Source organism: Pimephales promelas, chromosome 8 (genome assembly GCF_988280905.1).
Source record: "Pimephales promelas chromosome 8, fPimPro1.hap1.1, whole genome shotgun sequence".
NCBI classification, from domain to species: Eukaryota; Metazoa; Chordata; class Actinopteri; order Cypriniformes; family Leuciscidae; genus Pimephales; species Pimephales promelas.
In genome coordinates this window covers 23,986,817-24,001,116 of record NC_142776.1, presented here as the reverse complement: position 1 = coordinate 24,001,116, position 14,300 = coordinate 23,986,817, and the positions used below count along the sequence as shown (strand labels likewise).

General features: G+C 40.1%; 1 protein-coding gene across 1 annotated transcript in view; it reads left to right on the top strand.

The window, feature by feature from the left end:
* The first annotated feature begins 5,430 nt into the window (after positions 1-5,430).
* The window catches only part of raver2 (ribonucleoprotein, PTB-binding 2), a 124,838-nt gene continuing 115,968 nt past the window's right edge, over positions 5,431-14,300 (top strand). The window contains exons 1-2 of the mRNA XM_039691672.2: positions 5,431-5,767; positions 12,338-12,404. Of these exons, the coding sequence (XP_039547606.2) occupies positions 5,516-5,767; positions 12,338-12,404 (319 nt within the window). The 5' untranslated portion in view covers positions 5,431-5,515. The remainder of the gene's footprint in view (positions 5,768-12,337; positions 12,405-14,300) is intronic.

Sequence of the window (14,300 nt, the reverse complement as noted above, 5' to 3'; positions counted from 1 at the left end):
GAGAGCTGGATCACTCCTGCATACTAGTCCATATAGGCGTCTTGAGGGACTGTTGCTGGCCTCGAAAAGTTTTTAAAGACATAGTTAAAATAGTCCAAGTGACTACAGTGGCTCAATCTTATGTTTATCAAACGACGAGAACACTTTTTGTGCACAAAAAAGCAACAAAAATAACTACTTTATTTCAACTATTCATTTACTTCTCTCTCTGCCGAGAGTCAGGTTACTAGTTTAACAGCGTATGATCTGTTGTTGTACGTCACACGCATCACACACATGACCAGTGTCGGCCAATAACATAGCTCTACTCTATCACACTACGTTAACTGACTAGAGGCCCATAGAGAAGGAAGTGAATAGTTGAAATAAAGTCGTTATTTTTGTTTGTTTTTGAGCACAAAAAGTGTTCTCATCGCTTGATAAAGTTAAGATTGAGCCACTTAAGTCACTAAGACTATTTTAACGATGTCTTTAATAACTTTTCGTGGCCAGCAAGTTTCAATTCCTCAAGAAGCCTATATGGAGTATACAGGAGTGATCCAGCTCTCAGATTTAATCAAAAATATGTTCCGAAGATGAACGAAGGTCTTACGGGGTTAGAACAACATGAGGGTGAGTAAATACTGACAGAATTTTCATTTTTGGGTGAACTAACCCTTTAATACACTGTTGATAATGTAATTAATAGATTATTACTCTTTTAGAGTAAGTTACCCAACATTGATTATGACATGGTGTGTGAATGTACCTTTGCATACCCACAAAATATGCCATATGTAAAAAAAAAAATTCCATTAGTTAATTTTATTTATTTATACTGCTTAAAAACAAACAAAAAGTATCTCGAGTAGCCTAATTTGCATAACTATTTACATAATTAGCCTACATTACGATGAACAGGTTTTACATGTTAAATACATAATGCTATTTAGCGTATTAAAACCAACCCCAAATCAAATCCTCAGTATAGGCCTCAATGTTTTACCATCATTCAGTCATAAAAAATAGTTGTTGGCTCATTGCGGATTCACTCGGACCGATTCGGTGCGATTCGTGAACTAAATGCTAGACCCAAGACTGCAAAATGTTTAAACCATAGACTGTAAAAGGTTTAGACCCATTTAATGAACCGTTTAAACTTGGGTTAAACCAAACCAAAGTCCTTTTAGGTCTTCGGTTAAACTGATTCATTGAAAAGAATCCATTCGAAGGATTCGAGTTAGTTCGAAGCTGCTCCAGCATCAAATGCTTCTCATTCTGTCATTACCGCGAGGCAAACATATCCTGTGAGATGTGCAAACTGTTCACTTTTATTACTTTTTGTTCTCAAATTGTATGCATCAGTTGTGAAATCAGACAGTCGCGCATAATGAATAAATCGCCCGTGGATTCGCGATGCTTGAGTCCCCACACGCACACACACACACACGCGGTTTCGGAGACCGCCGCCCACGCACACTAGCCTACGCAATAAACACAGCTCGCGGTGAGGAGTTGAAGGTTCCCATCACCCCTTTTCATAAACACACGCGCGTCCCAGATGCGCGATCTGCCCGCTCCAACACTCGCTCGAGTGCCCACGCACTACTTTTCTGAGCCATTGAAATATTCTGGTCTTCTCTCTCACTCCCACTCAGAGACGCGCTGAATCACTGCTTCAATTCATGCTCAGGTAATTCAGATGAACTCGTATTTGTTAGGGTCTTTCTGAAACTTCCCAGCCTTAGTGATGGTGGAAAATCATCCGTGTGCACTGTGCAATGATGGAATCTTTAATCCGCGTACTGTATTGATAATAATTGTAGGCCAATTTATCAAGCATTGCAGTGGTGGTTTATTTTGGAATAGGCTAGACTATATTTTACATTTCCGTGTGCTTAAACCCCAACGTCCTAAATTGCACAGGTTATTTCACAATAAAAAATAAAATGAACATTTTTTAATTTGTATTTTGAATAGCTCTCGTGTTGGAAAAAAAAACCCACCCAGGATTAGAGCAATGTGATAGCCTATCCTAATTCTTAAAGAGTCAAACACATGGGTCTGTAAATATTGTTGATGTGTAGATGCTGAAACTGAAAGCGTTCATTCTGGGACATTATAAGGAATCCTGTGATGGTGTCTGCCAGGAGATGGCATTTAGCACACCCACGAGAGATAGCACAAGTCATTCATTCCACACCAGACCCAGTGTATAACGAGTCAAAAGATCTGTCAGGCATGCATGATTTTCTGCAGGCTTGCCTTCAAATGTTTTTGCCATACATAAGCTCTCCGCTCATACAGACTAAATAATTTTTGAGCTATAAATGTCATCTTGTTCGGGTTATTTATTCTGTCATGCAACGGTTCAATAAACATAATAATGAATAACTTAATTTTTTAGAAATATTATTGGCAGTTACAGCCATCAGTGAAAAATAGTTCCAAATGAAAACGCATCTCTGAGAAACACAGCAGTGGTGTTTTATTCCTGAGTTATTCTGTATTTTTGAACAAACTTGGTTGACTGAATAATTGTGGATGATGATGCCACTTCTGGACAGAATTTTGGAAACATGGAAACAGTGAAGTGATACAAACACAAGTGAAAAGTTGACAGGCACTTTAGAAATGCAAAATGAAATGTTCTGCCAAAATAAGTTAGCATACTATATTATACTGAATAATATCAATAAAAGTGTGTTCACACATTGTTTGGCGAAATCCAGTTGTTTCAGTATGAACCCACACAATCAGGAGTCTCGCGTATGGGCAAAAAAGTTCCCCATGCAGATGTTATTCATTTTCAAGTTTTTCACATGGATTTGAAACACTGGCCGACAAAGCTTCTTGATTTGAGTGACTTGGTGTGAGCTTAACTTTAATCCAGCAAACAATAGCCATTTCACCGTCTAGGACTAGGTTAACAATAGTCTGGCTATGAGTAACCCACTTCTAGCCAAAAACCTTGAATTTGGTGACTTTTTTAGCAAAATAATTTGCGAGATGTATAATAAACCATCACGCAAACAAAGGCAGTTCCATTTCTTATGTTCATGCGTAGCTTGTCCGTCTATTCTTGGGCTATAGTTAGGCGTCTATTAACTTTTTACTGACAGCCCAAATTTTGCCTGGTTTTAGCCAACTGTAGACATCAGGGCCTTATTTGGATGGCTATTAGACGCAAAATTGCTTGCTGGGAATGTATAGTCACATTATTTTTTTTAGACAAGTCAATTGTCTATTTTCAATTGTGTATCGTTGTATGAAGCATAGCTCAAACCAAACAGCTTTCTGTTGGTCAATGCAACACTTTTTTTGTGACTTGAACCCGTTGAGATATCTGTTACCCCTTTTCCACCAAAAAAGAACTGGTTCGGAACTGGTGCTGGTTCAAAGTTGGTACGGAGTTGGTTCAACTTCCGAACCTTTTCAGAACCTGTTTGTTTTTCCACTGACTAGAGCGCCCAGGGAACTACGTCATTACGTCAGTGTGTACGTCGCCATACGTCTTAGCTAGAAACGCTTGCAAGTACAACATTACTTTGGGATTATCTCTAACTTCTCTAACTTTGGGATTATCTCTAACTCGAACCGGCTCTCAAAATGCTTTGGTGGAAAAGGGGCTTGTGTGGGGAAATCCTTAGCACTTATAGGCCTTAGATGGGAGCACAGGCTTAGATCGCCATCTCGCGGAGGGCGGGCAAAGGTGTGCTGCAACCGAGTCCTCGACGGGGGGGATGGATGAATAGCCTTTCTAGGCGGCTCCATGAGACCGGGTCCTGGCCGAAAGCGGCGCGTTCCACGACTTCGAGAGTTCAGTGCGGAGTTCCGGCAGGAAGGGTGCGGCCCAGTTAGTAGCGGGTGCTGCGCTCCGACGGTTCTGGAGAAAACAGCAATCGAGTCGATTGGGGGCCTGCTCAGGGGGCGGTGACCACTCGAGCCCAAGGCGGTCGACGGCCTGTGAGAGGAGGCGCATTAGTTCCTTTTCGACTCCGGCGCAGGTCCTGCTGGATTCCATGGCCGAGGAGGAGGCGTAAGAACCTAACCACTCCTCGCTGTCTGAAGCCAAAAGGAAAGAAACTTCCTTCTCATCCGCTTCGTCATCAGAGGCGGCAGCTGCATGTCCGGGGGGGCGGAGAGGGAGAAGGCGAGGCTCGAGGGAGAGGCTCCGGCGAGACAGCTGCTTCCATAGAAGGTTCCGGCGGCCTTTGGGAGAGGTGTTTCTTCTTACACGGCGAAGTGAAAGTTGGCGCGGCAGCTTCAGTCTTGAAAACTTTGCGTCGAGCCTGTAGAGGTCGACAACGAAAGCTCCTCACAGAGGTCGCATCCGCCTTCGGCGAGAGTGAACTCTGCGTGCTCCGGTCCCAGGCAGAAAGCGCATAAGGTGCCGGTCTCCGTCGCTGAGAGGGGTGTGGCAAGAACCACAGGTGTTGCGAGGCATCTTTAAAAAGACGCTCGCTCCTCTGTTTGTGAACTTCACCAAAAGAAGTAGTGCTCCAAAAGGATACGTCACCGGATGGCGTAGCCAGCTTACACAATACGAGAGAACCTCTCGTGAGAGAATGGACATTTTAACATGGGGTCTATGGATATTTCCCTTTTGGCACCTCCCTCTAGCGGTTTTCGATGTATTGCAGTTTTTCGCACTTCCGGGTAGGCTTCATTTTTCAGATTAGAATGTTGCCACTTGTGAAAAACACCTCATGAGAATGTCCTTGCAAGTAGTAGCCCAGATAGCAAACTGACATTGAATCAACGTGGAAACGACGTCTCTCATGACATTGAAACAACGTTGATTTGCTCATCGAATTAACGTTGAACCAACGTCAGACGCGGCATTCTTCAAAGCTAAATGAAATCGAAAATTGGTTTGCTTTCATAACGTTGAAACAACGCGTTGATTTCAAGTTGATTTTCCGTTAGTTTTGAAAGAATGACGCATCTGACGTTGGTTCAACGTTAATTCGATGAGCAAAACAATGTCATATCAACGTTGTTTCGATGTCATATTTCCACGTTGATTCAAAGTCAGTCTGCTATCTGGGAGAGGAAGGGGGCACATAGATTTTTGAAATAATGATTTACAAGGATAAATAATTTATAATAAATATTGCATTCCATAAAAAAAGAGTTAAAACTGCATGCTTTAAAAATGATTTACATAAATAAATAAATACTAGGTTTATTTAAATATTGATAATGTTTTTAATATTTGTTATGTGTATCTGCACAGTAGAACTAGCCTATATGACTTTACATCATTATTATCATAAACTGTTATTTTTACTTGTCGTATGACATTGCTCTTTTTAGAATAATAGTATAATATTTTTTTTTTTAAATACTGTCCTGGTAATGAGAGAAAAAGGACTGACAGTTAGAATGTGTTTAGTTTTTCATCGGTGGAGGTCGCCAGCTGTACTGTGTCGGGGCTCATCCTCACTTACTTTCTATCTAGAGTGGTTTGACTCAAAGCATAGACGCCCACCTATCCGCTCTCTCCGACTCACTTTCCACCGAGCGCTTCAAAATGGCGGCAGCTTCATCCATCCAGCCGCCGAGCGTGCACGGGATACAGCGGGAAAACTCACCTCATCCGGAGTCCGACAGCCCCGCGAGCCGACAGGAAGAGGACGCAGCATCCGAGGGGATCACCATCCTCAGAGATCTACCAGAACTTGATCCCGAGGAGATCGAGAAACGGCTGGAGAAAACTCGCAGAGAGCTGAGCAACAGGAGGAAGATCCTTATTAAGAACCTGCCACAGGATACAACTAACCAGGTAGAGAGATTTACATAGGCTACATCAGCCTGACAGGTGAAAGTTTCACTACTCACTAACGTTCATGAGAAAAAGAAACGCATTTCCATGGGCTCTTAGCGTGAAGTATGTTTGTCAAGATACATGTAACAGCTTTTATTATTTCATGTGATTACGTTAACTTAAGTTACATCTAACGTAAACAGTCAGTTTAGCACAGCACTATGGTGTAGCCTATATATTTTCAACCAAAATAAATAAAATGGCAAACACAATTGAAAGTTCAATTAAAACAATTGTTTGTTTGAAATACGGATATTTGGTATCAAAGTAACGGCTGAGTAAACGCAAAATTCCGTTTAAAAGTGACCTTGAAAGATGAATGAATAGAAAAGTGCTGAAACTTTACGTTATCATTGGAAAAGCTGTTAGTATAACTGTGAGCGCAACTCAAAACGTTATTTGTTTTAAAAATAACAAAATGTTTATTGTGAATCACCACTGAAGTGAAACGAAAACACAAAATCGTAAAATATGCAGTAAAATAACAGCCCGTCTCCGCTGTTAACGAGCTGCACACCGTCTCTGTCTGGTTCCGTTTTAAATAAATCTTTTTGTCTTATCATGTAGCCTACCCCTACAACGTACACATAAACACCCATTAACATTGAACTAATTCCGTGTAACTGTTAATACAGCCTAGGCTACTGTATTTCTTTCGAAATAAATTAAAGGTGAACACTCGGAGTTTCATTTTAATGAGCCATAATGTTTGGTTTTCTTTTGTTTGGTCAAATTAATCCGAATGATTTGCTGATATAGCTACTGATGTCGTTCCTTTTAAAACTGTTATGATATTTAAAATGACTTGTTTACTTATTAATGAAGGAAGCATGCATCAGCTTTTATTAATTTGCCTGGTTGTAGTTAGACGTTGTCTTGAGGCTTGTTTGCTCATGGAGACAGACAGACTGACTGAGATCCGGCTGAGGGCGTTCAGGCAGGGAGAAGAACAGTACAGCGGTGAGCTGAACTCCTGAGTGGGAGATTTTCATATTCAACGAGCTGAGGTAGCTGAGGTCGCTGCTGCCGATGGCATTTCCTACAGAGTTTTCCCCACATTATTAATGTCAGTAAACATGCCGGATACCTGGCTCCTTGAGGGAGGTGTAATATTTCCCCAGCTTCAGGGGGAGATGAATGCAGTTAATATCCAATCTCCTGAACATAAACCATCGCACTGTACATCTGCTCTTCAACAGTGATCAAAACATGCACTTTCCTATTAGGTTCAGGTTGTCATGAATATCTCATGCAAAAAGCTGGGGGGGAGTTTATAGGTGATTTCAGGATGATTTGGGACACTTTTTCCAAGTCATCTCAATGGCAAAAAGTGTCCCAATCATCCTGAGTTCACCCTATGATTGTTTTGATATTGTATATAATTTCACATACCACATACTGCATGTGGTACAAGCACCTTTAACTTGAGACAGCACGACAGTGAGTAACAGTTTGGAGAAGAGTGTCAGGTGCACACCACCACTGTGAGCGGGTCACAGAGTAGCTGCTTATCACTATAAGAACACATGTCAGGCAAAGCAGCTCTCTCTTTCGGTCTGTGTCCCTCATTCATACACAATCACTCCACTCCTTACACTGAATAATTTAGGAGCTGGTCGGTCACAGGTTGGGGCAGGATAAATGTCAGAAATCATGTTGATTGGCTCTTTGTCAGGTGACATCTAGGTGATCTCACCCCCTCCCCACAGATGAGCTCTGTCCACTTTTCCACAGGTTTGTTGTTGTGAATTAGTTTTTATATTTTCCTTTTTTTAATTTAGTTTTTAAAAAGATTACGTCTATATTTTTATTCAGTTACTGTAATTTAGTGCATCAAGTTAAACTAAATGAAAAACGAGAAGTGTTGCCTTTTTTCCAGTTAACATTTTTTAATGTAATTTTAATGTTTTTTTAATGATTTTAGTTAACTAAAGCCTATATTATATGTGAAACAAATTAATAATAATTTAGATAATAATTTACTGCCCCTAAGCTGTCTTCTGTCAGTTTTTTAACGTAATCCTTGAAACCAGTAGGCTTTTATCATCTACCCCTAAATAAAAAAAAAATCAAATCTGCCAAAATTTGAGGAAATATGTATTCTTATATGTTTAGAATTGCTAAGGGATCAGATTCAGCAGGGTTTTAACATAAAAACCTCAAAACATGGAAAAGACATACAGGTACCTGTTTTTTGTAGTTATAAGCCAAGTATGCCACTTGAAATCACGTGAAATTGACAGTCAACAGAGAGCTTACATATCACTTATTTAAAGCTTGATCGGTATCGGCAGATTGTGATGACAAGTATCGGCTGCAAAAATCCTGATCGAAGCATTCCTACTTTTTACCTAGTGATGCTCGCTGGAATAAATTGTTTCCTTTCCCCTTCCCTCTGAAGATTAGTTTTTGACTGCATGGTTTCAATTTCTCTCTGTTCTGTCCTGACCTCTCATCACCTTGGCTGTTGAATCGGGTCACCATAAGACAAAGCAAGCTCTGCACCTGATAAGAGTTTTCATGTCTCACCCCACTATCTGGCTTTCCTGTGTGCAAAAACCCTTACATTTCATCATGTATGTAGTAGGAGACCGCAGCCTGACCAAACTCAGACTAAAATACAAGTTGTTAATCTCATCTAAAATGCAATGAAACAGTGAAACAATAAAAATCACAGACAATTAAATCCAGTTGTTCTGTTATGAACAGTTTTTTTTAAAAAAACATTCAATTAAATAGAATAAATTAATTAAGGTCATAGACATAGTAGATAAAACAACTAAGAAATGTACAGTACCATAATGAGTATGTTGTAGAAAATGTTAAATGCTCCATGAAATGTATGACTAAATATAATTACTAGGAGACAGAATAAATCTACATGGAAACTAGATGTTTTTCATAATTAATTCCTGAGGTATTGCACACAATCCTGTTAGTTTTTTTCATCTATGTTTGACATTGCCAGGAACCGGGCTAATATAAAAGTGAAAGATTATCTAATTTAGTGAAAATAACAAATTTGTTCTGCACATTGTTGCATGAAAATGAACAACTAGCATATTTAAAAGTGTGTGTGTCGGATAGTTGGATAGCAGCTTTGATCAATGTCACAGACATACAGCACATTTAGAAAAAAATAAATAAAAAATAACCATCTCATCGTGGCCATGTCTTCTCGTTCAGTACAAAAATTATACAGAAGTGATCATATTTAAACTCTCACTGATAAATTCCTCTCTCTTTTAGTTTTAACTTCCCCTTTTTAGTTTTAAATCCTCTTGTTAATGCAGACCATCTTTCAGCATGAACTGTGCTTCATTGGTGAATTTGCGGAGAGGCATTAATCAAGGGCAGTAACCTCCATTCGTTCTGTTAGCTTTCAACCGTCTCAAATGTTTAGTTGAATCATAGCGTCCCGATGCTGGTCCTCCTGATCCATATCTAATGGTATCCGGATGCTTACTCAGGCTTTCTGGCCATTTATGGGCCATTACAAATGCATGTGTTAAGAGAAAGCCATAACTGAGGCAGACTTCATTGTGTAGAAAGTGCCTTGTTGACTCTGTGTAGAGGGAGAGGGAGGGAATGCCTTGCTATTTGAAATGGCAAAGAAAGTGAATTAAACTAAATGTTCTTCCGTTTACCTTACAGAATTTGAAGCTGAAAAAAAAAATGTAGTTTATACGTACTGTATAGTAGATTAAATGCAAGTCTGTGCTGTCTGCTCAATTTCAATTGGGTTTCAGACATCAAAAAAATAATTTTTACAAAAAATGTTTATAGAATGCTGCTGGGTGCTCCCTGCACTTTTTAAGTTATTATTATTAAATAATGTTAGTATTAACAGTTCTGGTTAGGTAGGTAGGTTTAAAATCATTTAAAGAAAGTATTAGTCAAAACCCTTTATTATTCTTAATTTTGACATTAACTTACATTTTTACACCAGACATAGACTGTATGTCGGTTCAAAATATCGGTGGTTTACTTGATCTGTAATAATCGGTATCGGCATCGGTCCTTAAAAAAATCCATATCGGTCGACCCCTAGTGTGTGTGTGTGTGTGGTAAATTCGATTTGATTTGTACTGACCTGCTTTTTATGAATTCAACAAAAAGTTGACAAATTCCGTGACATTCGTAGCCTGATTTCGTCATACTCATATTCTAGTCAGAATGTGAGTCTCATACTGCTCCATTATGAGGCGGATCGTAACCGAAGCAGGAAAAACAACAACTCTGAACTTATTTGGAAAGACCTACAACCAATCAGAGCAATGCAAAGTAAGTGACATATGTTGAGCTACGCATGGACGTCAACAGAACTCAACTGCACGCACACTGGAAGAAGTAGTAAAATGATGAGTGTTGCTTCTTTTACTTGGCCCTCCATGAGTGCGACCAAAGGAGAAACCACAACGACTACAGGGTTTTCATTGCATCCCATCTTCTTAGCGACCATCGGAGCCAGCTGTAAATTAAACTTTTGCCGAATCCCGTAGGAAGGATGGCAAACACATCTTTCCGATCGACAAATGCCTTGATTGCAGTTCTCTGTTCGTCTTTTAAAATGAATGCGCTGTCAATTTCTTTTACAACAGACGCATTTGTGGAATCTTACATCCCTTCTCCAGCTGCAGTCGTCTTTGAGGGAAACCAGTTCAACGTTGAACTTCAACCCAAGCACTCTTTGATAAAGTGATGATTATGTAACTGTTTAATGGCCCAACGATTAATTACTCCTCAATGGATCAAGTCTAGACCGAACTTCCTGACCAAAAAATGTTGTTTGCGGGGTTAGGGCTGGCATTCAGGCTATGACATTCCGACAGAGCAAAATATAGTTCATTTTAAAATCAAATTATTTTATCTGCAAATCGGTTTTGAAAATGGCCGATACCGATAACCATAAAAATGCTTTATATCAGCGACGATAATCGTCGGTCGACCCCTAAAAAGGAGATCCGATCATCTGCGGAACACAAATGAAGATATTTTTGGACTTAAATTCTGACCCCCCTATAGATGCCAATGTTATTTCCACTCTCAAGGCTTAGAAAAGTAGTAAATATATCATTTCATTCATTTGTGTTCGAAAGATGAACAAAGGTCTTACAGGGTTTGGAATGACATGAGGGTGTGTAATCAATGACTTAATTTTTTATTTTTGGCTAAACTAACACTTTAACTATTATATTCATTGTCAAGTTGCTTGACAAAATCATGAAACTGGTCTAATGACATACTTTTCAGGAATCTTAAGATCAACATGAAATTCACAATTTTAGCTCCTCAGTAAAATCATTGTGAAAGTCCGATAGACCGGCAGGTTTACATGAAAGTACATGTCGCAGTGAGTGAACAGTAACATAGCACACATTAACAGCCCCACACTGTTTCTGTATGCCATGTCCCCTGCCGGATTCTAGAAGCCCTTTGTCATAATTCAAGTGTGTCCTTCTGGATGTTCCTTATGACCTGCTAGAGAAAACACAAAGCCAGTGTGGGCACCTCTGCTTTATCTCTCTTTACACATGTTCGAGATGTGACAGCAGGGCCTGCTGTGTGCATAAAAGGGAAGAGGAAGAGATTTATGAGACAGCGTTTGTGTGTGTTTATCTGATGGATAACACTGTTTCTTTGTGTGGCTGCTTTTGGGAACACTATTTTCATGGCCACACCTTGAAAATTGTATCGATTTTCATAATGATAAACGGACATTTGTTTGTATGGTTCCCTATATATTTGGATGATCACTCACTGGATTTATTATTACTGAATCTCTTGAGTTTTTTTCTCTGATGATGTGTTTCACCAGAAAAAAAAGTTTATGCACTTTATTTGATTTTGGAAAATGAAGAAACCCTTCTGAAAGAGATATTTTATGTCTCAGATACTCTTTAAGTGATGGCTTGAGGCCAAATGCGACATTATTCGCACAATGTGCCTACATTATTTCCTGAATCCTCACACAAATGAAATCATCAGCCCTATACAATATATATGCATGCAAGATAAATTATTGCCCTATAACGTTAACACCTTGTTGAACCAGTTATGCTTCTTTTCAAATCTTTCGGTTTAAGCATAGGCATATTTATTTTCTTTAAATTTCGACTACAATAGTGTTCCAACTTTTTACTTTTTAGACTGATTTCTCACTACAGACAGACTATAGTGCATTATTGTAGTGTATTTTGGTGACGTAATTGTGTTTTTTAAAATGCGCATTGTATAGAGTGTAATAATGGTCTATCCCTGACACAATTTATTTTATTTTATGCTCTTGTTTTAGTATATAGCTTATTCACGACTTGAGCTCTTGCTCTACTCCGGGTTTTCCATTTACTCACCAGTAAAATGAAAAAGGAACAAAGCTCAGCCAATTAAATGTGAAAGTAATTAAACTGTTTTATAATGTTATTTAATTTGTATAACGAAAAACAATCACAGTTTTATTCTCTCTTTATTTATACGTAATCTACATACAGTGTAGAATTAATTTTCTCTCTTTTTCATTCCCCCCAGGAGGTCCATGAAATTCTGAGAGAGTACGAACTCAAATACTGTTTTGTGGACCGGAACAAAGGAACAGGTAATTGGCCTCCTTCAGTCATCCTATTGCTCTCATGTTTCTAATGGTTCTTTTCCATCTCAGCCATCAGAATCCAGACCTCCACCACACATTTGCCTACTTAGAGCACCTGAGATGTTAATTTCCTGTGGTGGTGAATAAGCACTTACAGAGAATTGTCTTGATGGAGAGTCTCGGCTCTCTAACTGCAGAAATGTTGCCTGTTCCTTTGAAGTAAAGTGAAGCTTTGAGGTTATTTGAGTTTGTACATTCTGTCACAGTACTGATTTGTCCATTTCTATTTCTGTTCCATTTTAAATATTGAATCTAATGAGCAGGTGCATTTTAGATCTCACATATAATTTTAACTTCATAATAATATAAATGAGTCAAATGTAATATTTTAACTATCACTTACAATGATGATCTTCTAATACATCACAAAGAGCTGCTATTTCAACTGTGTTTCAGGCAATTGGAAAGCTCAGGTTTACTTCCAAAATAAACCAAGCTTGTCATTTTCAACCATGCAGAAAAATAATTTTAAGTCTAACATATGGTAAAAAGACAAATAAAGGATGATAAACAAACATGTTTTGAAGTCAAGCATAACCTGTATTTCATTGTTTCAGTTTAAGTAATTAGAGGAAACAGCTTAAAAAGAGGAAAGGCTTGTTCACTTAAAACTGCTACTGATAGTTCATAGGTTCGAAGTGAACGACAGGAATAATCAGGGTCTTTAATTCAAATATACTCAAGAAAACGTCTCGGGTTATGACTATAACCCTTGTTCCCTGAGAAGGGAACGAGACACTGCGTCGATAAAATCGACTCTTTGGGGACGCTCCCTAAGCGTGCGCCTCTGAAGTATGAATGAAACTAATCCAATCCTGATTGGTGTTGCGTCGTGACGTAACATGTGACGGCATACCCGGAAGTATAAAAGTGACGCTGTCACAACACACACTAGCCTCGCGATGAAGCAAGACGCTCAAGGGTCTGAAAAGGGGGCGTGGCAACACGACGCAGTGTCTCGTTCCCTTCTCAGGGAACAAGGGTTATAGTCATAACCAGAGACGTTCCCTATCGAGGGAACTCAACACTGCGTCGATAAAATCGACTCTTTGGGGAACGAGTACCCACTAGGCCACGCACCGAACAGACCCGCCCCAGAGTGAAACTGATTAGGCACTCAGCAAGGGCCGAGTACGTGTGCACCGGGCGTACTGGGAAGGCTGAGACTGTAAAACCTGATGAAAGTATGCGGGGTAGCCCAGCCGGCTGCCTCACAAATCTCCTGCAGAGGTACTCCCGACAGAAGGGCCCTAGAGGAAGCCATGCCTCTAGTCGAGTGAGCCCTTAAGGCCAAAGGTGAAGGAACCCCACGCACCTTGTAAGCCTCAGTAATAGCCTGGACAATCCAGTTACTTATAGTTTGTTTGGTCGCCGGGAGCCCCCTCTTAGGTGACCCAAAGCATACTAACAACTGGTCAGATCTTCTCCAAGAAGCAGACTTTTCCAAGTATACACTCAAAGCTCTGACGGGGCAGAGCAAGTGAAGCCTCTCTTCTCCCGCCGACACATGAGGTGGAGGATGGAATGCCTGAAGGACTACAGAGCGAGCCGTACTCGAAGGAACTTTAGGCACGTAGCCCGGACTCGGGTGCAAAAAGGCCTTTACTTTGCCAGGGGCAAACTCCAAGCAAGCTGGCGTTACCGCCAGGGCCTGGAGATCTCCCACCCTCTTAAGAGAGGTAATCGCTAAGAGAAAGACCATTTTCAACGTTAAGTCCTTAGGCGAAGCCGACTCTAAAGGTTCGAAGGGAGCGAGGGACAACCCTTCCAGAACTATTGCCAGATCCCAGGCAGGCACCCTGGACCTGATCGCCGGCCTCATCCTCCAAGCACCACGGAGAA